Genomic DNA, 25,746 nt, shown 5'->3' on the forward strand with positions numbered 1-25,746 from the left:
TTATGTTAGCTGTGGTGATCAGCCATTGATTATTACAGTGACTACCTTCCCCTCCCCTCTATCCTCTCTCTCAAAAAAAAAAAAAAAATAGTGTCAATTTTGCAAAATTCATGTACATCATCACGCATTTTAAAAATGTCATGTTACAACCAAAACCCATAGCCAAAATCAAACCCACAGACAAAATCAAACAACAAACCAACACCACAGTTACCAAACCACCACCAACACAGCCACCAAACCACCATTTCAACCATAACCTATTGTCACAACCAAACTCAAACCAAATCAAAAACCAAACTACCACCATAGCCACCAAACCCATAGAAAAAAAAATAATAATAATTCAAACATCACCACCACCACCACCACCACGGCCATATCAAGACTCAAGAGGAGAGGGAAGAGATGGAGATCGACGAAAGGGGTGGAGAAATTTGGGGTGGCGAGGTGGGTTTGTGGTGGCTAGGTAGGCGAGATCGATGAGATGGGTCGGAGCTGGGCTAGCAGCTGGGTTGGCAATGGAGGAAGAAGAGAGAAAATGAGGAAGAGACGTCGAGTGAGTTTGTCTGATAAATGAGAAACAAGGAGAAAAAAAAAACATAAAAAAAGAAAATAAGTTATTTAAATATCACTACTAGTGTGAACACACAAATATATATATTACATTTGAACTATAGTGTATAGCCAAAAGTAGCTGTGTACTGTAGCTGAGAAGCCCAATTTTGTTTCGTCTCCACCAATGCTATTACTATTATAGAGGGCTTACCTTTTCAAAGCTTAATGAATGGTTTACGTGCTGCTTGAGAGGTGAGGATAAGATGACAGAGTTATTGAGGGAAGTAAAAGATTTGATAGTTGGATGTTAAATTTCTATGAGATGTTGATAGTTCTTAGAGGCATAGCTTTTATTTGGAAATGTAATTGGCATGTAGCATTTATTCTGATTGTTTTGGGTCAAAAAAAATAAAATAACAAAATCAACAGCTTGTTCGATTGCTACGACATCACCATTTATTCCAAGAGATTACTATTATTTTGTTTTTCATTTATTGTAGTTATTTCATGCCACTGATAATTTCACACTTCTAAGTAATTGGCTAAATGTTAGAACATTAATCTCTCAAATTCTCAATGAACCGCACAAGAAGAAATTCACTTTTTAATGGGATCGATCAAAATTTGGTACAAATAATTTCAATAGTTCTATAATATAAAAAACAAATTCAGAAGAAAATTAAGCAGCATATTTTAAGTAATAGGTAACTCTTCAACATTCAGCTAAAAATATAGAAAGCAACTCTTGAACATTACCATGAACAATAGTTTACGTTAATTTTTTTTTTTTTTTTTAATTTGTAAAATATTTATAGAAAGAAAAACCAGCAACTATGAACTAGCTACAATTAAAGCAGAAACTATGTCTTGCTGCACAGAAGCTACAAAAGAAGCGGGACCCATTGACTCAATGCAACATAATATATGTGTACTCAACTATAGAACAAAACGGCATATATATTTCAATTTCACGCCAAAATGAATAAATGATATCTTTAGAATTCTCTAGCACCACCTAGGTTCGATCCAGCCACATCGCAACTTTTCCCTCGAGCTATAAAAGTCAACATCCTTACCCTCAAAGGAATGAAACTTCTTTGTCTCTAGTGAGAAGAAGACCATGCTTTGTCCACAGAATATAGGAAAGTAAATTTTGTTTTCCATTCCAGGAGTTTTTGCCCTCACAGAAAAGGATGATGAACAACTCAAATAAAACATATGATTTCCCAGATTTTCAACTCTAATCCAGGTCATCTTAGATTCATTCAATTTGAAAACTTGTACCCATTTTCTCATATTACCCACAAATACCGAAAAGAGCTCGCCATCACATTCCACTAGATAATTCTGGTCATAACCACTCATGCATGGTGATTTAGGTTTAGTAAGAACTTCCCAAGTATTCTCACCATCATCGTTTAACTTCAGAATTCCTAGGTTTCCTTTTTTACCCAAGCAATAAAATGCTCCTTTGTAGAAAACCGGGCTATTGTTATTAAAGGAAAAGTCTGCATCATTAAACTCATTTTCATGCCAATGGTCTAGGTCCTCGTCCAGGTCCTGCCCCAAGCTAGAAGAGTACTCTACAACAAATTTCGCATCAGATTCATGCTTACTCAAATTAACAACCACGCATTCTGAAGAGGGTGGGGAGGAAGAGAAGCCAATGCAAGAGAAATCCAGTGCTCTATCCATATTCTCTGCCAACGGTAGAATGGCTTGTGTGAATGGATTGAAAAAGAAAGTCAATTTTTCACCTAAAAAGAAATGTGATTTTTCCGCTACAACTACTAGCAACCAACCATCCTTTGAGCCGCAAATTATACCTCCTTTTAGTACTTGTGGCAAGTTGATGATATACTTGTCACCATGTTTTGGGTCAATGAAAGCACAAACACTTTCGTTCTCAAAAAACACCAGCCATGGAGATAATAAAGAAGGGTTTTCCACCTTCTCCATGGCAATCCTCCATTGGATTGGAGATGCTGCAGAATGAAAGATTTTACAAGTAGCACGAAAATGCAAATAATCAACTAAAATGAGACGCTCGGCAATCACTTTAACCATGTCAAAATGAAGGATAGATATATCATTTGTGGACTCTATGTCCTTTAAATCATTCTCTGTTCCATAAACCTTCCCACTCTCTTGTTCTTCTGTATAACTTTTGTGCTCGTCTTCTTTTAGTGTATTTGTTAACCTATATAAGCACGAACTTATATCAGCAAGGAATAGAAGAGAAATAAATAGATAAAATCAACAAAATCCATGTAGCAAATAAATCATTCAAAGTGTTCAAACATTCAATAGATATAGATACCTTACAAAATTGCTGTTAGTAATAAAAGCATGTGCAGTTTTTTTTATTAACAATACTACTTGTCTTTTCCTTTTTGGATGTTTGTCAACTTTATGTGGTAAATTTTAAGTTCTTCAATTATAAAACTAGTTTGTACGGTACTCACCATATATGAACTTCCATTAGTAACCAAAGATTATTGACAAACAAGTATAGAGTTTGATATATATATTTTTTTTTTCCAATTATGATTTTCAATGTGCAAAAATATAGATGTTGACAAACAATTGGAAGTTTCGCAGGTGAACAATTACCTGAGATGAGGCATAATCCAAACCGGACAAGATCGCTGTAGTCTTGGTAGATTTAGAAAAGTTGAGGAAATCGAAATTGTTCCACCTTCTATGTTGTACGAGTACAATTTTTTGTACGTATCATCACCATTTAAAGTAAAATATACACGATTTGCCACATCCGGGTCAATTACAGGGATGGAAAACGCTTGCTGATCAAGCCTGTCCAAAGGCAAAAAAAATGCGCGGTCCTTAGCAGTTTCTACCTGTACCCACTCTTTGTTAGAAAAATTTAATCTATGGATCCCAATTGCTAAAACGCCTGTCAAACTTTCATCCTTATACTGTATTTCAACTGTGAATAGATCGCCACAAGATTCCATCAAGTGTACTTCTTTGGTAATTGGAAGAGCTGACCGTAGAAAAATATTTAGAGGCTCGATTTTAAGGCCGTCCCGATGAATTTCATGAATTTTTACAAGCTTCCTGCAGCAATCATGATCACTTCCTCCTGGTGTCCATAAAGCATACAAATCACCATCGCAGCAAACAGGGCTAATCAGTAGATGACGCATTGGCAGCATTGATTCTTCCGCCAATCCTACCTCCTTTATAGTTCGTTTCAGCTCATCATAATAATATAACTCGGTCCATTCTTCATCGCCAAGTTCACAGTATAAGATATTGCTCATGTAGTGAAAAAATAAGATGACCTTGCAACTTGGTTCGCTCGGAGGAGACGTCAAGATGCAATCTTTGATATCTAGCCCCTCAGGCAAACACGGAAGTGTTATTTCATCCATAGTTACAGGATTCCACAGTATCATTTGGCCGAGATTTCTACAGAAATATAAACACCAACCGTGACAATTAGCCCATAAATACCTATTCCGCAACACTGGGATTCTACGTATGCATGTTTCATTGGGATTTGATATGCTGCAAAATAACTGCCTGTTATTGTTATCGCCAAAGGAATAAACAAGCCAAGGATAGGGTTCAGGCGGAGGCGGACGATGCTGTTCTTCCTTCTTTGCTGCCGATTTCTTCTTCATGATGAAAAGTAGACTTGCAAATTAAGGGTCAAGAATTTAAAGAGTTCAAACTGAATGGTGTTTGAGTTTGAAAGACTTGAAGTCCTCGTTTATATAGGCCAGGTCTAGAGTCCTAGAACTTGAAGGATTCGGATTCCCTTCTGTTCTAGGAAAACCAGGATCTCTCATGAACCAGAGCGTGTTACGCAAGTTTTTTTTTTTTTTTTTTTTTTTTTTTTTTTTTTTTTTTTTTGAGAATCAATTACCCAAGTTGTTTTATCCTTATTATATGAGATTACATAATCAAACTCCATAGGGCGGCTTTTCTAAAAATAAATTTAAAAACTCTATAGCGGGCGGCTCAACCATAGCTAAAATAAAATATATTATATTTTCATTGTAGTATTGCAAAAAAATTTTTAGAAAAAGTATTGCCAAAAAAAATAATTAAAAAGTAAGGCCTCCCACCTAGCCGAAAGAAAAATATATTTTCTATTGGCCAATAAAATATTTTGTTAATTTGTTTTACATTATAAAAAATTTAATCAGTGCCCCAAAATTTTAAATTTATTTTGATACTAATTGTTTAGATTTATTTTTTGAAATAAAAATTTTAAAATATATTTTATATAAGTAGATGAAAATAGCCCAATTAACATATTAAATTATATAAAAATGTTAGATTCTTTTCTATTGCATGTTTTACTTATAAAATATTAACTAATAATACATTTTTGTGAAAGCCAGAAAAAATTATCCAAAATTAAAATTAATTAAATCCTATTTAAAATTGATTATGTCCTAAGAAAAATTAAGTAAATTAGCGATGATATCAATTGAAGGATTTGATTTATCTCCAATACTTTTTAACTAGAATCTCCTTTTGTTTTAATATAAGAAACTGTCACATTATCCACTAATTACTAAATATAAGATAAAGATTAAAATCTCACTACCCCTTGTCATTATATACTTAAAACAAAAAGAGATGTCCAGTTGAAAAAAGTACTAAAGATATAAGTTAAACCACCAACTAAAAAGAAAATTTTAGTGAAACTATGTGGAAATTTATGTGGAAAAAGAAAATAATATTTTATTTTGACGGTTAGTCACATCAGCTTTTTCCATCCATTATTTAATGTAGGGATTATTTTGATGCAATACCAAAAAGTTAAGACTAAACTAACACATGTAGCTGGTTGGGGACCAAATTGATATATATCCAAAAACTGAGGGACCAAATGTGTAATTTACCTAAGAAAATATCGTATAAAGACTTAGTTATTAGGACTATTAAATGATTTGCTTTTATGACCCATATAAAATAGGCAAAAACACCATTTTAATCCTTACATTTTGGTGTCACAGTCAATTTAGTCTCTACATTTTAGTAACAATCAATTTGGTTTCTGCTATTTTCAACTTGTAGTCAATTTGGTCTCCACCGTTAACTTACTAACAGAAAATCCTTACGTAACTAATGGTGTACACAGTTGGCACATTTGATACTAATGTGGCAAATAAAATAATAAAAATAATATTTAATAAATATTTTAAAATGCCATGTTGGCATTTCTCCAATTTTAATACAAACAAAAATAGTTTTAATTTTAATTTTGCAATTTTAAAGGTGGAAAACAAAATTAGGAATCTTTAGAAAAAGAAAAAGAGCATACACAGATGGAAACCCTCTCATTTTCATTTTAGGTTGGAATCTTTTTGTTGAGTAAAATCTAGTGAATTTGATAGGGACAAATCCAACTAAATTTGTTTATAAGAAACCTAGATAATCTAGTGGCCGAATTTCCCCTTGAAACCTCAAAAAACCAAATCAAAACACCAAACCCATGAATCTAAAATCAACCTTAAAACTCCATTTTCCAAACTCTAACACATAGAAAAAAATCCATTACACAAGAAAGCAATGAGATCTCCGTTTGGCATTGGGATTGGTTGGTGACAATGCAAGATAGGAATGGAGATGTCGGCGCAAGGCAGGAACGATAGAATCTTCTTAGGTTGGAGCACGCGTAGAGCTTTGATTGGTGTCATGGCGTGGTTGGTGGCGCCTGATGCAAACCCAGATAACGAATTTGTATCGAATGACGGAGCGTTTCTCATTGATTGGGCACAATGATGATCAAGGGATTTATCTTAGCCTATTTTGTCAATTCAATAATTCCACAAAAGGTGTCGATGCAGACCTAGTTTTTTTTATCGAAAGATTCATTTTCTTGAGGAAAACCGCTTACAATGAAAAATATTGTCTTCCATGCTTTCTTATTGATTATCTAGTAACCTAGAAAACTATTCCTATCATAGCCATTACAGAAAATGGTTCTAGGTAGCGTGTGGGGTTTTTTGGTCTCTAAGTTTGTTTATGGGGTTTTCTGAAATTCAAAATTGGTTTGGTGATAATAGAGTGGGTCTATTGGCAGTAGCTTTGGTTGTTTACATTTGTAATTGAGATTGTGACGGATAAATTATGTTAAAAGGTTTATGAATGTTGTGGTGTCTCAAATGAACTAAGTCTTTGTGTTGATTTACAATCTGATATATGTATTTTTGTGTTTGGTGCCAAGAAAGTGCATGAAGTTACAAAGAAAATCTGATATTTTCATTTTCATTTTTCATTTTTAAAATTGAAATTGTTTTTATTTTATTAAAATTGGGGAAATGCCAACGTGGCATTTTAAAATATTTATTAAACATTATTTTTATTATTTTATTTGTCACATTAGTATCAAATGTGTCAAATGTGCACACCATTAGCCACATAAGCATTTTTAGTTAGTGAGTGAATGGTATGGACCAAATTGACTACAAGTTGAAAATAATAGAAAACAAATTGACTGCTACCAAATTATAGGGACCAAATTGACTGTGAGCCCAAAATGTAAGAACCAAAATGGTGTTTCTACCTATAAAATATTATGGTTTACTTTTCATGAACATCTAGATAAAATAAATATATGTGTAGGTTCTAGTTAGCTGAACTGGTAAAATTTCTAATGGTTGAATAAAAAATCTGGAGTTCAATCCCCACTTATACTAAAAATCGATTGGTATCTGGTCTAATGATAAAGAACTATCATTAAGAGTGGATGCCATAAATTGAAACTCTCTAAAAAAAAAAGATAAAATAAATATCTGTAAGTTAAAAGGGGGACAAAAAAAAAAAGGGAAAGTAGAGTTCTCATTCTCTCACCCCAAAACATCCCAATCTCTTTTTTACATCTCATTCATTCTTATAACTAGTCGCTAACCCATGCATACCTATTTGTGAGTTAAACTAAAATAATTTTATAAAATTTTAAATTGATTAAGAAATTACATCATTGCATGATTTGCTCTTGTCTGACTTCAGTTTGTGTTACAATTTGGTCAAGAAGCCATTGCTTGAACATGCAATGGCTTACAAAAAATTTGTCAAATAGTTTCAGATACTGTAAAAAATTAACTCAAAAAGTTAGACATTAAAACTTCTAAAAGACCAAAAAATATTAAAGAATCAAATGATTCACTACTTAGAAATTATTGAAACAAAACAAATAATCAAATGATTCACTACTTAAAAATTATTGAAACAAAACAAAATATATATTACTAAATAATAGAGAAATATAAGAGAAAAGTGGGTTATATTTAAAAGAATAATTCATGACTATAACTATTGAAAGGAATCAAAAGATTCAAAGCGTGTGTGTGACTATACAAATTCAAATGTTAAAACTTCCAAAATGCCAAAAAAGATATATAATTAAAGAATAAGTTATTGAAACAATTCAAAATATTTATGACTATTCAAAAGAAAAATATAAATAAAAAAAAAAAGTACACGAACCTATAAAGTAATAAGTTTTAAATTTTAACGGGTCTAAACTTTAAACGAACCTTATCAGCATGTGGCCCATGCTAAAAAATGTTGAGTAAGAGCCCACATGGAAATAATGAAAACCATACCTCCTCTTAATATATCGAATATAAGCTTTTAACTCAAGAAATTAATATACTTTCATATCGTAAGGTGAAGTAAAGACATATGCAGTACCAACAATCTTAAATTTCAATTAGTGTAAACTTTTTTATCTTGTAAAAAACGGATAAAAAGAGTTTAGTGGTTCATGTACGAAAAATATTTTTTAAAAAAATATGTGAAAAATCATAAAATATATATTGATGGTGTCATAAATAAATCCCCAAGTCCATAACTCGTCCATATGTCTCGTCCAACAAAAGAAGCTACAATAGGCGATGAAAATTACAAGCGTACTGGCGAACCTCGTCCATACATGGACGAGCAATACCTCGTGAGATCTATTTATCAGTTATGAACGTCAAGCCTTCCAAGATGATCTCGTTATCTTCCACTGAAGATGGACGAGATCATCCTTGAGGTGTCGTCCATCCTGACTATGGATGGACGAGTTCATCAGCGTCCGACCTAGGTAACTTCCACAGCGGTTATGGAAGTTACTCCTAATTCGCCGGACTCCTCGACATTGGGAACGGTTCCTAAACAGATAAACCGTTCCACACACACACTATATAAGGCTTCTTCGATGAAAGGTAAGGGGGGTCAGACACTTTTACTTTTGAGAGAACATTTCTTCGTTACAGAGAGTTCAAAGTAACTAACTTGATCATCGGAGGATTTTTGGCCGGTCCCCCACCGGTCCCCTCTGATTCTGTGTCCTTTGTATTACAGGAAATAGCCTAAAGATCAACGTTCGAGTCCTATCAACCCACTGATAAAGGGAGAATCATCAGTTGGCGCCGTCTGTGGGAAGAAATTGTTTCACAGTTTACTTCTCCGTGACAAAGGGTCGATGGTTCGGACTAGATCAAGGGCTACTAGCCCAGGCCATCAGGGAAGCAGCAACCCGCATCGTGATCGCCAGTCTGCCCCGGTCATGCAGTCATCTGCCCAACATGCACAATCTATGGCAGACGCTATGGCGGAGTTGACTCGCCAAAACCAAGAATTACGAATGGAGATCAATATGAGGAGGCAAACGCATGAAGAGCGTGAAGGTGGACAAACACAAAGTCATGGCGGAAGAGAGAATACCGAAGTTGGAAGTCAGTTTAGAGGCACCACTTCGCGAACGGTACCACACCTGAAGGAAGAAATGGATCAAATGAAGAGAGTTATGGAGGAAATGAAGGAAAATATGAAAAGGGCGAATCCGATAGAAGATTTGGTTCACAGGACTGACTCTCCCTTCACGGCTTCCATCAACGGTCACCCCCTCCCATCAAAGTTCAAGTTGCCTTCTCTGGATTCATATGATGGAACACGTGACCCGTTTGATCACATAGCCACTTTCAAGACCACCATGCATCTTCAAGGGGTGCCTGATGAGATAATGTGTAGAGCCTTCCCTACCACCCTTAAGGGTTCAGCACGAGTTTGGTTTAGCAAAATACCTCCAAATTCGGTGAGTTCTTTTGAAGAGTTGAGTAAGTTATTTGTTAACAATTTCATTGGAGGACAAAGGCACAAGCGTTCCTCGTCCAGTTTGTTGACGATAGAGCAGGGAGAGAACGAGAGCCTTCGGTCGTTTATCACCCGTTTTAACAGAGAAGCTCTCAGTGTGGACGAAGCAGATGATAAGCTTCTACTGGCAGCCTTCCACAACGGGGTGAATTCTGATCTGTTTATACACAAGCTCTATGAAAAAGAGCCCCAGTCCATGGCCGAACTCGTCCATTCGGCTCAGAATTTTATGAATGCAGAAGATGCAATCATCGCTAAGAAGAGGAAGAGGTCCGAGAGAATGGATGCAAATCCCAGTCGTCATCACGAGCAAGGAACTCGTCCAAAGAAGGGACGGACGGAGGAAAGGAGAGATCGAGAAAGTAAGAAGCCAGGCCCTCCAGTACGGAACCAGCAGTATACCCCTTTAAACGCCCCACTTGAGCAAGTCCTTATGCAAATCAAGGATGATCCCTCACTGAAGTGGCCGGAGAAATTGAAGGGTGATCCCAACAAGCGCAACAGGAACAAGTACTGTCGCTTTCATAGGGATCATGGTCATAACACGGACGAGTGTTTTGACTTGAAGCAACAAATTGAAAATCTCATAAGGCAAGGGAAGTTGAGGGGTTTCCTTGGACGAGACCAGATGGACGAGAAACAGAAGGGAAAGATGGAAGATTCATCGCGACCACCACTCGGGGAGATAAGAGTCATCATTGGGGGAAGTTCAACTGGCCGGTCGTCCAAGTCCAAGAAAGCATACTTGAAGGTAGTACAGAACGTCCAGCTTACCGGACGATCACCGAGAGCAATGTCTATGGACGAGCAGGCAATCACTTTCACGGACGAGGATGCTGACAGAATTCATCACCCTCATGATGATGCCCTCGTCATCTCCCTACTAATTGCAAACTACACAACCAGAAGAGTGCTTGTGGACAATGGAAGCTCAGCAGACATTTTATACTATCCAGCTTTTCAGCAAATGAGATTAGGACGAGACCAGCTCCGTCCAGTGAACTCCCCCCTAGTAGGTTTTGGTGGGATGAAGGTGCAACCAGTGGGTACCATTTCCTTATCCGTGGTAGTGGGGGCATATCCACAACAACTTACCAAGGACGTCAACTTCCTTGTGGTAGATTGTCCATCCTCCTACAATGCCATCATTGGAAGACCAACTTTGAATAGCTGGAAAGCTGTTACCTCCACTTACCATTTATCAGTCAAGTTTCCAATGGAATATGGGGTAGGACAGGTACAAGGTGACCAACTGGCAGCAAGAGAATGTTACTTGGCCATGCTGGCCATGGATGAACAAGTTCAAGCAATGAATATTGAAGAAAAGAAGGTTGTAGCAGAGCCTACTGAAGCATTGGAAGATATTTCCTTGGATGAAGTTAACCCTGAGAGGTGTACCAGGGTTGGAGCAGATTTAGAAGAGAAGATTAAAAAGGACCTCGTCCAATTTTTGAAGAAAAACATTGATGTGTTCGCGTGGAGTAACGAGGATATGCCGGGTATAGACCCTAGTGTCATTACCCACCGTTTGAATGTATGTCCTTCCTCTAAGCCTGTGCGGCAAAAGAAGAGGGTGTTTGCCCCTGAGAGAGATAGTGCAATCAAGGACGAGGTCCAGAAGCTGATGGTAGCAAAGTTCATTCGGGAAGTGTATTACCCGGATTGGTTGGCCAATGTAGTAATGGTCAAAAAAGCGAATGGCAAGTGGAGAATGTGCGTGGACTTCACTGATCTGAACAAGGCTTGCCCCAAGGATAGCTACCCGCTACCGCGCATTGACCAGTTAGTAGACTCAACTGCAGGACACAAATTGCTTAACTTCATGGATGCCTTTTCAGGATACAATCAGATAAGAATGGACGAGGCTGACCAAGAGAAGACATCTTTTGTAACCAGTCAAGGCTTATTCTGCTATAAGGTGATGCCGTTTGGCTTGAAGAATGCAGGGGCAACATATCAGAGGTTGGTCAACCACATGTTTCGTCCACAGATTGGGCGGAATGTAGAAGTCTACGTAGATGACATGCTGGTGAAAAGTCAAGACGAAGGAAGACATCTAGACGACCTGCAGGAGACATTCGAGACATTAAGGCAGTATCACATGAAGCTAAATCCTAGCAAATGTGTCTTTGGAGTATCATCAGGGAAATTCCTTGGCTTTATGGTATCCCACAGGGGAATTGAAGCGAATCCAGATAAAATTCAAGCAATATTGGACATGAAGCCACCGCAAAATACCAAGGAAATCCAATCCCTCACTGGACGAGTCGCTGCGCTTAACAGGTTTGTCTCTAAAGCTACTGATAAATGTTTGCCATTTTTTAAGGTTCTCAAAAAAGCATTCGAATGGACCGACGAGTGTCAGAGAGCTTTTGAAGATTTGAAAGTATACCTTACCATGGCACCGCTGCTGAGTCCATCAGTGGAAGGAGAGGAACTATATTTGTACCTAGCAGTAACCCCGCACGCCGTGAGCTCGGCATTGATAAGAGAGGAGGATAAAGTGCAAAGACCTGTGTACTATACAAGCAAGGCATTGAAAGGAGCGGAAGGACGGTATCCGCAAATGGAGAAGTTGGCCTTCGCACTAATCACAGCATCACGGAAGCTGAGGCATTATTTCCAAGCACATGTCATTAATGTTATGACAGATCATCCTCTTAAAAAGGCAATGAATAGGCCGGAAGCTGCAGGACGATTAATCCAGTGGGCTGTGGAGCTAAGTGAGTTCGATATCAGGTATCTACCAAGGCATGCCATTAAAGCTCAAGCCCTAGCAGATTTTATTGCGGAGTTTACCCCAAGTCATAACGAAACAGAGGACAGTAAGAGATGGATCGTTCATGTGGATGGTTCGTCCACACGGCATGCAGGAGGAATTGGTGTGGTCCTGCAGTCCCCAGAGGGAGATAAACTGAAACATAAAGTCCGTCTACAGTACCAAGCGACAAACAATGAAGTCGAATATGAAGCCCTTCTCAAAGGGCTAGAATTGGCAAAGTCCGTGGAAGCAAAGTCCATATGTGTCATGGGGGATTCCCAACTGATCATGGGGCAAGTGAATGGGACGTATGAGGCGAAGGAAGAACGAATGAAGAAGTATCTTGGTAGGGTGATGCGCCTTGTGAAAAGGTTTGAAAAAGCTGACTTCGTTCAAATCCCAAGGGAGGAGAACGTGGAAGCTGATACTATAGCTAAGGAGGCCTCAGCAGACGAATCATTAGAGAAGTCAGACGAAGTTCAATATGTGCCAAGTATAGATGCCCAGGAAGTACAGCAGGTTGATAACAAAGAAAATTGGATGACTCCCATTATATCCTATTTGAAAGACGGACAACTACCAGAAGAAAAGGACGAGGCCAGAAAGGTGAGGGTGAGGTCAGCTAGATACGTCCTTATGAATGGAGTTCTATACAAGAGAGGTTTCTCTCAACCTTACCTTAGATGTTTAGCTCCGGACGAAGCAAACTACGTGCTGAGAGAAGTTCATGAAGGGGCATGTGGCAATCATTCGGGAGCAAGATCACTTGTCCACAAGGTCGTCCGTGCAGGGTACTACTGGCCGAACATGCAAGCTGATGCTAAAGCATACGTTAAGGTCTGCGACCAGTGCCAGCGATTCAGCAACGTCCCCAGGCAACCATCGGAATACCTCACCCCAATGGTGGCACCGTGGCCCTTCGCACAATGGGGACTGGACATTTTGGGTCCCTTCCCTTTGGGAGTAAGGCAGATGAAGTTTCTAGTGGTGGGCATCGATTACTTCACCAAATGGGTGGAGGCAGAACCGTTGGCAAATATCACGCAACAGAATGTGAAAAACTTCGTGTGGAAGAACATCGTATGCAGATTTGGAGTGCCGAAGGTATTGGTGTCTGATAACGGACGACAATTCGACAATGCACTCTTCAAGGACTTCTGCTCACATTTTGGAATTCAGAACCATTACTCCTCGCCTGCACACCCCCAAGCCAACGGCCAGGCTGAAGTTGCAAACCGATCCTTGTTGAAAATCATCAAGACTCGGCTTGAGGGGACAAAGGGAGTGTGGCCAGATGAATTACCAGGAGTTTTATGGGCGTATAGGACCACAGTGAGGACACCTACAGGAGAGACTCCTTTCAAACTAGCCTATGGAAGTGATGCAGTCATACCTGCAGAAGTACATATGGCTAATCATAGGGTGATGATGTATCAAGACAAGGATAATGAAGATCAGCTTCGTCTGAACCTCGATTTAATAGACGAGGTAAGGACAAATGCAGAACACCGGGCAGCAAAGTATAAGAATCTCATGGCTATGCAGTACGACGCGGTGGTGAAGCCTAGGCGTTTCAACATTGGAGATCTCGTCCTGAGAAAGGTCTCTTTGTCGACCAAGAACCCGGCACATGGGAAATTGGGCCCAAACTGGGAAGGACCCTATAAAGTTATCAACTGTAAAAGGCAAGGATCCTACTACCTGGAGGCCCTGGACGGGAGAAAGCTGGAACATCCTTGGAATGTGGAGCACCTGAGGAGGTACTACCAGTAAGAGTGAACCTATGGACGAGACTGGGTCTTATAAGTCTAATTACCCTACTACTACGTATGATGCTGTTTGTGTTTGATACTATTATATTTGGTGTTGCTTATGTGTGGAGTTTGAAACTATGATCTTATTACTTATTATAGTTGTGTTATGGTTATGGACGAAGTCATGAAGTATGTATTTATTAAATAAAAAGGCATCAGTGTGCATATGCCTTGTCTGTAAACAATATTTATGTTATGTGCTAAATGTTGTGTGAAATTTCTCCATGATATTATCGTCCAAGTCAATCCTCAAGAGGGTTGAAAGATCCAAGACGAACAAAATCTCTGGACGCAGAGATGTAACGTCTAAATTTTCTAAGGAAAAAACCACATCCACACTCGTCCAACTCATGGACGAGACGGAGCCAACTGAAACAATCCAAAATCTGGACGAGAGAAAAAGTTGGCAAAATAAGTAAGATGGTAAGTAAAATTAGTTTGCAAGTCCTAAGACGAATCAAGCTAATTAAAAATACTACCTACTAAGACGAGTTAGACTACATGAAAAATATGTAATCTCGATATGGACGAGCTAAAGTTGGAGTTAAAATAGCTTGGCAACATTCGTCCATGAAAATGAAATCACTCGTCCATGCAAAGATAATAAAAATTCATTCAAAGGGTAGACTTCCTACGTCCAAAAAACCCTGATTAGTTTGGAAAGCAGAAACTACTTAAAAACCCGTCCTAAAACCATGGACGAGTATAATGTATTCTTGTTACATAAAGGAAGGTCCAAAAACAAAGGACCAAATAAAAAAAAAGAGAAAAACCACTAAGGTTAAAAGTCTCGTCCTAAGAAGGGGGAGCATTCACAACTGGTGCGTCCTGAGGCTGGGTACTAGCATCGTCTTCCACGTTGACGTCATCAGAGCCAGTCTGGAGAAGAGAGCTTGTGGCAGCAGCAAGGTTAAGCTTGATTGCATTAAAATCAACTTCAGGGAAGTTCTCAATAGCGTCCATTCTGAAATCTTCAAAACCAGCTGCATAATTGCGATCCAAAGTGTCTGTATATTCTTTGGACGACTTGAACTCAGCCACAGCGTCCTCTTTTGCCTTGGAGAGACGAGCATTCAATTCATCATTCATCTTCTGCAAATGATCAATGCGCGTATCCTTCTCCACTGCATCCGTCCTTAGCTCCTCAATCAGCTTGTTACGTTCCTTGACCTCGTCCTTAGCTTTTTCAGCAACCCCAGCCCATTTTTTACACTCAGCATTCACCTGCTGAATCCTCGTCTCCAACAAGACTCTCGTCTTGTCCAGCTCTGTTGCCTGTCTAGACGCTGCTATAAACTTGGACATGGCCTATGAATAGACAAAGCAACATAGAGTGATTAAATGAGGAAAAGTGGCTACCCAAATAAGGATGAGAGATACTGACATACCTTGAAGAGGTCATGGACGCCTGAATGTTCAAATTCCTTTAAACCCATGTTGTAGCACGTTTATATCTTCGTCCTTGACAGCCATCTGGAAACGTTTCCAAGCCAGGTCTTCGTTCTCAATAATGTTCGTGGAATGCTGGGACGAGCCAGGCGTGGTAGACTTGGCCAAAGGAGTTCTGGGTGGAGTCTTGGACGGCGTGGACTCCACTGGAGTGGACGAGTCCACATCAACTATCTGGACGGCAGGCTGGGACTGGGGAGGTTTGGACTTGACCACCTTGGACGAGCCTGACTTGACCCTTTTGTCCCTACGACTGGGGAGCCCTTCCAAGTCAATATTTTTTGGCAAGAACTTCCTTTTGTCCCCAGCCGTTGGACGAGTCTGACCCTCAGGACGATCTTGGGCTTGACCCTCAGGACGTTTCCCCTCTCCTGCAATCTCCTTCCCTCTATTCTCTTTCATTGTTGACATTCCTAAGACGAGATGAACGAGTTAGGAAGGTACACAAAAAAGAAAAAGAAAAGGAGGTTTAGCTAAGAACTTACTTTTTCGCACAGTAACTTCGTGGGCGATAGCTTCGTCTGAAGGCTCAGGACCTAAACCCCACTTGGCTAAGCGTCTTAGCGTGACAAGAGAACGAAAGCTCCTGTCTGTATGTAGACGAGCTCTATGGACGCGGTCACGATGGAATTTACTCAGGGACGGACGTTTGGCAGCTACAACACAATGAACAAACAAAGGTTAGAAATTGTAAATATATCAAATAGAAGTAAGAATAAAAATAAACAAGGGGAAGGGACGTACCTTCTGGACGAAGGTTCCCTAGTTCCCCAGTGTAAGGGGGAAAGGGATCCCTGCCAACGTCCACAGGGTTCCCTGCCCAGAAGCCTGAAACGAAAATGAACTCCGTCTTCCATTTCCTATCAGACGAAGCTAGGGACTTGATCAACCTACAATCATTCCCTCTAGCAGTAAACTGATAAAAACCTTCAGATTGACTTATGGCAGAAGGTTTATAACAATAAAGGAACTCGTCCACTGTAAGAGGACGGTCCCCACCAAAAACTTCCCTCCACAAAATTTGCATGGAGATAATTAGTCTCCATGCGTTAGGATTGAATTGACAAACACCTAAACCTAACTTAACTAATAACTCTCTATCGAAGGCATTTAAAGGAAACCTAAGGCCACCTAAAAAGTAAGATTCATAGACGCCTATACCAAAACGGGGCTCACAACACCACTCTCCACGGACGGGCAGCCTAGGGTTAAACTCGTCTGGGATTTGATACCAGGATTTAAGGCTATTTAACCTCTGTTCGTCCGTCTTAGAATGGACGCCTACAGCGCAGCTGAAGACGGTTTCTACCTCGTCCGTAGGATTGGACGGAGAACCAGCTTGAGAGCCAGAAGCTCTCCTAAGCTGTTCTTGGACGACCTCAATAGGGAGCCCAGGGGCCCCAGAAGAGTAGTTCTCGTCCGTGCTTCCTCCACTCTCATCACTAGCACTGCTAGAGTTAGACCTCTCACTAGTATCCTCACAGTACTCGTCTATGGCCTTATTAAGGCTATCAGTAGACGAGGAGGCAGCGGACATCTCTAACAAGAAACTTAAAACCTAAAGACGAGGAGAAGAAGAGTACCTGGCTCTAGACGGAAGAAGACTCTAGACGCAGAGAAACTCCTAGACGAGGCTCTAGACGACGGATGTCAAGGAAGAAAATCTCTGGAATGAAAAGGGTTAAGGGAGGCATTCCACTATTTATAGGATGCTGACCTAGGTAATCGAAACGACCCAGCCAATACGAAAGCGACACGTGGCATCTACCTCGGAAATATAAATCGACGAAATTAGCCACCAATAAAAAAATGACACGTGGTGCGAATAATTAATAACCAATTACCAGTCCAAAGACGTTCAACCATTTGGACGACTCACATGGACGAGGGGGCAACTGATGGTGTCATAAATCCCCAAGTCCATAACTCGTCCATATGTCTCGTCCAACAAAAGAAGCTACAATAGGCGATGAAAATTACAAGCGTACTGGCGAACCTCGTCCATACATGGACGAGCAATACCTCGTGAGATCTATTTATCAGTTATGAACGTCAAGCCTTCCAAGATGATCTCGTTATCTTCCACTGAAGATGGACGAGATCATCCTTGAGGTGTCGTCCATCCTGACTATGGATGGACGAGTTCATCAGCGTCCGACCTAAGTAACTTCCACAGCGGTTATGGAAGTTACTCCTAATTCGCCGGACTCCTCGACATTGGGAACGGTTCCTAAACAGATAAACCGTTCCACACACACACTATATAAGGCTTCTTCGATGAAAGGTAAGGTGGGTCAGACACTTTTACTTTTGAGAGAACATTTCTTCGTTACAGAGAGTTCAAAGTAACTAACTTGATCATCGGAGGATTTTTGGCCGGTCCCCCACCGGTCCCCTCTGATTCTGTGTCCTTTGTATTACAGGAAATAGCCTAAAGATCAACGTTCGAGTCCTATCAACCCACTGATAAAGGGAGAATCATCATATATATTTTAACAAAATAGAGGAGAAGAAAATATCAGAAGAAGAGCTCATACCTCTACTCGACTTTAAAAAAAAATATTGGGATTTGCATTGCTTTTATAGTATTCATGATTAATCTTGCAAATTTGGAGATAATTATCAACGTTTGAGTTTGAGTTTGAGTTTAAGTTGGACTTGTTAGAGAGATAGAATTCACTCTAACTCTACTGATGGGAAATTAAATCCATAGAAGAAAAAGAAACACATCTATTCATAAGTATATGATATAAATGCTTAACCCTTCAAACCCATTAAGACAACCACGAAAAAGATCCAAAGCAGTACTCAAACTCCACTTTTAGTCCATCAAAAACCTCTATGTCTTAACTACATGATTACCCAAAATGACATGCAAACGATCTTTAAGCTTCCAAAATAAGCTCCCATCACACCCCCCCTAACCCCAATCCTAAAGACCAACTAAATAAAGTCTTAGAATGTGTCTTTGGAGTTCAAATATGGTTTCTGTACGTGCAAGTTAGATTTGACCTTATTTATGAGAGTGAAATAAGTTATCTAACAGTACATTTACATGAGAAAGCTTGAAAAGATGAAAGCATTAACATGACACTCAAACAAGAAATAAAGAAAGTGATGGTAGGACATGAAAAATACACACATTTAGAGAAGAAGAAGAAGCTGATTATCAAAACAACATGGAACGTACGTGGAAAACCCTAGAGAAGGGATAAAAAACCACGATTTGAGCAAGAACGCAACATTCTTACTCGACTTAGCTTGTATTATGTATCAAAAAGAGGTTAGTTTACAATGAAGTTGCCATTTTCTTCCTACCAACTCTCCACTTTCAACTCAAAATATCTAGTTGGGTTCTTGCCCTAGAAGTTCAGCTGCATGTTCCTTTTATACTCTAAGGAGCATGGCTGAGTACAAGGATAGGTGTCAAGTTACCATATTCTCACTATTAAAGATCTTTTCATAGCTGTGACGTAATCTGCTGACTGAATTATGCCAACGTGGCACTAAGACCCGAAGGTAGGTAGCTTTGCCACTATTTGGGTGACAAGTCTTGGTCATCAAAAGGGACATCAGGAATACTATGATTGGTACACGTGTCTCCAAGGTGACTCACTATGCATTCAACAAATAAGGGATGTCCTCATAGCCTTCAACTCTGAAAAGTCACGGTCCCTTTTTGGTAATGCTTGAGTACTGTGTCAAGTGTAAATCTCACTTCCTTCCCCAGACAGCCATGCCTTTAGCACTGACCAAGACAAAGTCTCTTAGCCATCAACTACTCTCCCTTATCTCACAACTGCTCCACGTGTAGAATCCCGATTCAACCATTTATGCATTCTCCTATGCCTTAGTGGTGTTATGCACAGTTTCTATGGCTTATTTTGATTTTACAAAAAAATGTTACCAATATTGCACTAAACACAAGACCTTTCTAAGCCTAAAACCTGATTTTTGGGAACTTCATACAAATATAATTCTAAAATTACCAACTTCTCACTAAACATCATTTTATACTCCACAGATAAGTCCCTATATACTTTTTTTGAATTCACAAGCTTTCATCATGAAAGCACCAATTTTTTAATATCTTAGAGACCTATTTTGAGAATTGATGGCCAGCTGTAATAGGAGTATAAAAGCCTTGTTTTTATATCATAATGAAAATCATCCCAAAGTTACTCATATCCCAACTAAAAAGCTGCCACAGCGAAAATGTATGTCTAAAACTAAAAAGCTGCCACGGCGAAAATGTATGTCTAAAACTATGTACTTTTGGTTTCAACAATCTCATGGAAGGCTTAAAATCCTAATTTCCCAAACACGTTACAGCATCATAACTCAAAAAACAAACAAAGCTCTAGTTTTCTCAACACCAATCCAAGCAATCTAAACCGAAATTTGGTATTTTTATTTTGAACCCGCAAAACTTTTTAACGAATCTAAGCACTACATAATGAACTCATAATAATCATAATCAAACCATTCTCCTTTTCTATGATTAATTTGTTAGTAATATGGATCTTACCTTAAAATTTATTGGTTGGCCGAAAGTCTAGGATCTTTCCTTCCCAAGTTTGTTTTTTTTCACCACCTGCAATAAGAATGAGTGAAGAGGAAAGGATGTGTGTGTTTTCAAAATAAATGATAACTAATCGCTAACCCGTTCAATGCACGGGCTAGTTGTGAAATTGGATTACTTGTTAAAATTAAATTACCTAATTTACTTAAAATTTATTTATGGAAAATCAATTCTAATTTGATCAAAATTTATTTAGTATTGGTCCTTTTGGATTAATAAATGAAATAATATTCTTGCATTTGTTTATAGTGTAATATGAGGCTTGTCATACCACATCAACCACTTTATCAGGATGTTAAAAAAAAAGCTAAGAAAAGAAGAACATTATCAATCTTTTCAATTCAAAATTAACAATAATACTTCAGAAAGGAACTCATAATCTCAGCCAAAGAATAAACGAAACTTAGAAACTCATATGGTCCAAGCATATTTGATAAATCAAAGGATATACATCTCTAAATATGCCACAGTCATGTTTAGTATAGGCCAAATATATAGGTTAAATTTGTTGTGTGGATTCTCTCTAGATTAATTCTTGGAGAAGTACATGCAAGTGAAAAACTCATAAACAACATTTCAAATCGCATGAATATTTTACAGATAAATAAAAGAATCACAATGCAGCATACTATGCAACTTTCCTTTTCCTACATGCATTGATTTAATAACCATTCAAAGCACAAACCTCATTGATTCAAGTGAAAACCAAAAAATTGGTGGCATTAAGTTAGTATCATTCATGTATTTCATACTCACCCTAAAGCTATATTGTTTAGTTGTTTAATATTCAGTGTACCTACCAATCACTCAACTCTTCTACAAAAATTCAACTTTCTTATCTAAGTTTTATTTGAATAAATTTTCATTGCTCCAGTTAATTGTATACTATATAGATTTTCTATTTACACTAAATGAAGGCCAAACACGGAAAATATAATCTTTCATGACTGAACAAATGATACTACAATTCTATCATCAAATTCCTCCCATTTCCTAAATTATTAAAGCAAAATTTAACAATTATTCAAGTTTTGAGATAAATTAAGGAGGGAATCCTAGAAAACAGCATGAATGGACAACTAATATCTATATAAATGGTAACCACAAACCTAATTGAAGAATCAAAGTCATGGATTTCACTTCCCAAATTTATTGGCAAAAAAATTCATATTATGACCATCCATTATAAGCCCATCATATTCATGGGCAGTAAAAGTAAAGAAATAATTTTTTTTAAGAACAAAGAAACCATAAAGAATTAATAGCTTTATTGAATTATTCACCTCATACCTCAAAGAATGTTCACAAATTCTTCACTTAGTTATTTCAGGCCTTGTGAAGAAGTAGAATATTGAATGGAGGGAGAGGTATAGTGCAGAAGCCAAAAGTAAGGAATAAGCTCCACCGCCACAGATGGAAACAGAGTTTCAAAGAATAATTGCATGATTTGGCAAGGTGAGATTTTATAAGGACATTTTAGTAGGACATATAAACATGACCATGTTCCTATAATTGAACTGAAAGATATATTAAACAATCCCTACAGTAACTAAATTTTATTTGTTTATTTATTTAAAAAAGCCATTACAACAAATTGCATTGTTCAAACGTATTATGGTGCAGAGTCCTACATCATACATACACATGCATTTATTTGTTGTTGATAATGTAACTTGATCTAAAATATAACTCAGTTAAATATGATTATGCAGGATGAGAATGGTATTAGATATTATCTTAAAATAAGTAAGATTGCAAGATTAAATAATTTCTACTTGGCTCAAGACATACCAGCAATATTTCAAGATCAAAAAGTAAAGAAAAATATAGAAGAATCTTCAACCTGTAGAGGAAGAAGCCCAAGTTTGAAAAAAGGGAATGAAAAGAAAAATGCAAGAGTGAGTGAGACATTTTGTCAAACACATGATGTACATGTTCTAAATGGGATTGAAAGGACAGTTTATCAGCATGAATCGCTCAAAAAAATACAAAACTGAAGAAAAAACCTTCAAAATGATCCATTAAAAAAACAAAATCAACATTAGAATGTTCTATTATCGAAGAGTAATCTAACTTTTCATAAGAAATTAATAGTCTATTAGATATTTTTCTTAGAGTAAAAATCAAGCCACATACACATTGTTCTAATCTTGCAGAAATTGATGGTCTCCTCCATGTGCTTGATCAAACCCGACAAAATCACAATAGATTGCGGTGCCTGAATCGCATAGATCTTGTTGTTCAATTGAAGGAACTCGCAAGAAGGTCATTGCTATAGCTACCATTGTTCTTTCAATCGTACAGCCAACTCGGTCAGCATCATTGAGTCTCCTGTAGACCTTTCCCAAGTCTCTCTGAGTAGAGATTTGTATGGCTCAATGATTCTTCTCTCATCGTAGAGGGAGAGCCATTGGTGGAAGAGAAGGGGATAGACATTAAAGAAGTAAGAAAGGGTGTTGTTTGGTCTTTTGTAACTACTGTCCAAGGGACCAAATGGGTGGTCTGAGGAGGGAGATCGATTCTGAGGAAGAAGATGTCTGTTGGTGGGTATGGTGGGTTTTCAGATGCGTTGTGATGGGATGCTTTGCTGTTGGCTTGCCAAGGGTCTGATTGGCTTGCCATGGGTCTGATCGAGGAGGAGCTAGTAGAGGAAGATAGAGAAGAGAAGGCACAATATCGTGAAAGGTAAAGGCAAAGTATTCGTGAAAGGGAAAGGCAGACTCGTCGGGTTTTAGAAAAGTTCAAGGAATAATTACACTAAACTCACCTGTGATTTGGCTCGAAATCATTTTACCTACCCGTGATTTAAAAAGTGTCACTTTACTCACATGAGATATGTTCCGTTTGTTTTCCGTAACCCACCTCTATTAAAATAAAATCAAAAGTAAATATGCATTTTTGTTCAAATTTTACGTCTCTCTCCTCCCAAAACAAAAAATAACACAAAAATACAAGAAAAACAAGATCAAAAGGAAGGGTTTTGTAAAAATTAATAGAAGAACTACATCGGCAACAGCCAAGAACCAGTGTCTTCCTACGAAGAAATTACATCCAATATTGAAAGATTGCTATGGCTTTCCAAACATGAAGTGATGTCGCAAGATATCAATGGTGGTTGCTTGTACTCTTTGCTTAGAGAGTTCGAGATTCCAGTGGAAAATCATGGTACTATGGTACAACAAGTTGCTGGATTGGCCGAGACATCAATTAGGATGCCCATTGTTGTGGACATAATATACGTGGAGTTAATGGAAATAGAGGTGCCTATTGTGGATTTGGTGCTCGATTACGATACCATAATCTTGGACTCCATGGAGACTTATGAGCCTAAGTCCATTCCAGCGACTAAATCTTCTATTGAGGCCTTGGAGAAGATTAGGTTTCAGCCAAGTTCAAACTTGATTCAAGAATGTAGCATCTGCTTGGAAGAGTTTCAAATAGGTTTTGAAGTCACTAGCATGCCGTGTTCACATGTTTATCACGGAAAATGTATCGGCAAGTGGTTACAGATACCAGGTTAGCTTGTTTCGAGTAAATGGACTTATGAAGCACTGTACGGCTTTCCATTTGTTTTGAGTAAGTGGTCTGAGACAGGTCATAGTGTATTGTTCGGTTGATTGAAGGGCAATATTGTATTGTTCGGTTATTTGTGTAGGTTGATTTGGGTTTTATTTTTTTGGGTATTTTCTTCATGTTCAAGATTTATGTGAATTGAGAGAGAGACCAATACCACTTTTTGATCTTGTTTCTCTTGTATTTTTGTGTTATTTTTTGTTTTGGGAGGAGAGAGACATAAAATTTGAACAAAAATACCTATTTACCCTTGATTTTAACAGAGGTGGGTTATGAAAAACAAATAGAACATACTTCAGGTGGGTAAAGTGACACTTTTTAAATCACGGGTAGGCAAAGTGATTTCGGACCAAACCACTGGTGGGTTTAGTGTAATTACCCCAAAGTTCAATCACGTTTTTTATAATATTGTGCTTACGTGGAAAATTGTGAGAGTTACAGATGTTTTAATTTTATATATATATATATATATATATAGATGATGAGTTTGAGTTTAAGTTGGATTTGTTAGAGAGATAGAGTTTCACTCCTTATTAAATTTTGACTTAATAAAAATAATTTTATTTAAAAAAAATGATAATGATTTATTTATTATTTTTTAAATATTGTGGTGATGTAAAAAATTGTGAAAACTTAAAAAGTTTCGGTTTATATATATATTAAGACGCCTATAATTAACATGTCTCCCTTCATAGTTCTTACTAAAAAAATACTAATTACTTAACTATTTAATTACATTTAAAAGAAAAAAAAAATTCTCTCTTCCCGTGGCCTTTTTAGCATGAGAATTTTTTTTTTTTAATTATTTGAGAAAATATTAATGTTCGAAAATTATTTAGGATATAGCCTTTAAAAAATATATTAAAAAAAAAATCGCCTCTTTAAGTGATGAGTTTGACTTCATATTGCTGACGTGGTTGACTTGATGAGGGGAAAAAAAATGTAGTCCATCTAGATTTTTTTTTTTTTTTATGAACGTAGTCCATCTGGATCTTTCTTGAAGAGATAAGTTCCGCATGAAACAAAAATACGAAACTATGGAATTTGTTTATAGAAAAAATGAGTTCCGGCCATAAAGTATCGTTTCAATTACATCAAATCCACCCTCAAATACTATTCAAAAAAAAAATCCACTCTCAAATATATTCCCCTTCAATAAAAATTTATTAAAAAAAAAGAGGCAAATGGAGACAAGGTCGTGCAATTTTGAGAGTGAGTTTGGCGAGGATATGGGCAGAGGAAGGAGACCTTCATGGCCTAAGAGGCGTGCAGAGGATATAATGTTGGTGTTGTTAGTAGGGTATGGGTGGGAGTACAATATGAGATGAGAGTTTCAAGAAAGTGAGGGAGCAAGGCGGCTCCATATGTTGTTCAAGAGTTCAAATGAACTTCTGACCCGACTTGAAAGGGAAAAAATATTAAATATATATATATATATATATATAACAATAGGAACATCGAGAACACGAGAGTTATATGGTTTAGTCTTGTCAACCTACATCATTGGAGGAATCCCTTAAGGGCTACACTTTTATTATGTAAGAGTATAGTAAAATAATGTGTTACAATGAACCCTAATATGAGTATATATAAAAGCATCTCCAGCAGATTAGGCAAATTTTTGTACTGTTTGGAGAATGAACAGTAACTTTTACCTTTTAACTACCCACTTTTTCAAATAAACTTTCTAACAGATTCTCTATCTCATTCTCTATCTCATTTAAATATTATTCATTCATTCATTATTTATTCTTTTTTTAACGACTACACATCTTCCAACATTTTTTTATTCAATACCTTATTATTATAATAGAAAAAAAAATTTGAAGAATGAATAATAACCCATCAGACTTGATAAGCTACTATTCATGAGCCAAAAAAAT

The 25,746-nt window shown here is 37.7% G+C and overlaps 4 protein-coding genes across 7 annotated transcripts; 1 reads left to right on the plus strand and 3 right to left on the minus strand.

The window, feature by feature from the left end:
• Positions 1-1,388: 1,388 nt before the first annotated feature.
• LOC115955855 lies at positions 1,389-23,032 on the minus strand. 4 transcript variants are annotated; one of them, XM_031074230.1, is made up of 4 exons: positions 22,427-23,032; positions 20,237-20,302; positions 3,172-3,990; positions 1,389-2,758 (listed from the first exon to the last, which is right to left on the minus strand). In XM_031074230.1, the coding sequence occupies exons 3-4, from the start codon at positions 3,975-3,977 to the stop codon at positions 1,564-1,566; spliced, it is 2,001 nt and encodes a 666-aa protein (XP_030930090.1). In that variant the 5' UTR covers positions 3,978-3,990; positions 20,237-20,302; positions 22,427-23,032; the 3' UTR covers positions 1,389-1,563. The 4 variants fall into 4 exon arrangements, with proteins under 4 accessions (XP_030930090.1, XP_030930088.1, XP_030930087.1 ...); XM_031074228.1 differs by having other exon boundaries at positions 20,237-23,032; XM_031074227.1 differs by lacking the exons at positions 20,237-20,302; positions 22,427-23,032 and having other exon boundaries at positions 1,389-2,258; positions 2,385-2,758; positions 3,172-4,357.
• Positions 15,055-15,706, minus strand: LOC115956331. Its single transcript, XM_031074744.1, has 2 exons — positions 15,648-15,706; positions 15,055-15,567 (listed from the first exon to the last, which is right to left on the minus strand). Exons 1-2 carry the CDS (start codon positions 15,693-15,695, stop codon positions 15,055-15,057), a joined length of 561 nt encoding a protein of 186 aa, XP_030930604.1. The 5' UTR covers positions 15,696-15,706.
• LOC115956332 lies at positions 15,708-17,611 on the minus strand. Its single transcript, XM_031074745.1, has 4 exons — positions 16,453-17,611; positions 16,194-16,364; positions 15,785-16,121; positions 15,708-15,732 (listed from the first exon to the last, which is right to left on the minus strand). The coding sequence occupies exons 1-4, from the start codon at positions 17,243-17,245 to the stop codon at positions 15,708-15,710; spliced, it is 1,326 nt and encodes a 441-aa protein (XP_030930605.1). The 5' UTR covers positions 17,246-17,611.
• A 350-nt stretch (positions 23,033-23,382) lies between the features above and the next one.
• On the plus strand, positions 23,383-23,811 carry LOC115956334 (E3 ubiquitin-protein ligase RNF181-like). Its single transcript, XM_031074746.1, has one exon. It carries the CDS (start codon positions 23,383-23,385, stop codon positions 23,809-23,811), a length of 429 nt encoding a protein of 142 aa, XP_030930606.1.
• The last annotated feature ends 1,935 nt before the right edge of the window (positions 23,812-25,746 follow it).

The sequence above is a fragment of the Quercus lobata genome, chromosome 8 (assembly GCF_001633185.2).
Source record: "Quercus lobata isolate SW786 chromosome 8, ValleyOak3.0 Primary Assembly, whole genome shotgun sequence".
In the NCBI taxonomy this organism is placed as follows: domain Eukaryota; kingdom Viridiplantae; phylum Streptophyta; class Magnoliopsida; order Fagales; family Fagaceae; genus Quercus; species Quercus lobata.

What these genes read in the sequence shown, in the direction of transcription:
- LOC115955855 (XM_031074226.1), bottom strand. Translation starts at nt 4,205, where the DNA reads ATGAAGAAGAAATCGGCAGCAAAGAAGGAAGAACAGCATCGTCCGCCT. An exon ending in TGGATTATGCCTCATCTCAG is followed by an intron (nt 2,759 to 3,171) that starts GTAATTGTTCAC and finishes GTGCTTATATAG; the next exon opens with GTTAACAAATACACTAAAAG.
- LOC115956331 (XM_031074744.1), bottom strand. Translation starts at nt 15,695, where the DNA reads ATGGGTTTAAAGGAATTTGAACATTCAGGCGTCCATGACCTCTTCAAG. An exon ending in GCGTCCATGACCTCTTCAAG is followed by an intron (nt 15,568 to 15,647) that starts GTATGTCAGTAT and finishes GTCTATTCATAG; the next exon opens with GCCATGTCCAAGTTTATAGC.
- LOC115956332 (XM_031074745.1), bottom strand. Translation starts at nt 17,245, where the DNA reads ATGTCCGCTGCCTCCTCGTCTACTGATAGCCTTAATAAGGCCATAGAC. An exon ending in CGAAGTTACTGTGCGAAAAA is followed by an intron (nt 16,122 to 16,193) that starts GTAAGTTCTTAG and finishes ATCTCGTCTTAG; the next exon opens with GAATGTCAACAATGAAAGAG. An exon ending in ACCACGCCTGGCTCGTCCCA is followed by an intron (nt 15,733 to 15,784) that starts GCATTCCACGAA and finishes AAACGTTTCCAG; the next exon opens with ATGGCTGTCAAGGACGAAGA.
- LOC115956334 (XM_031074746.1), top strand. Translation starts at nt 23,383, where the DNA reads ATGTCGCAAGATATCAATGGTGGTTGCTTGTACTCTTTGCTTAGAGAG.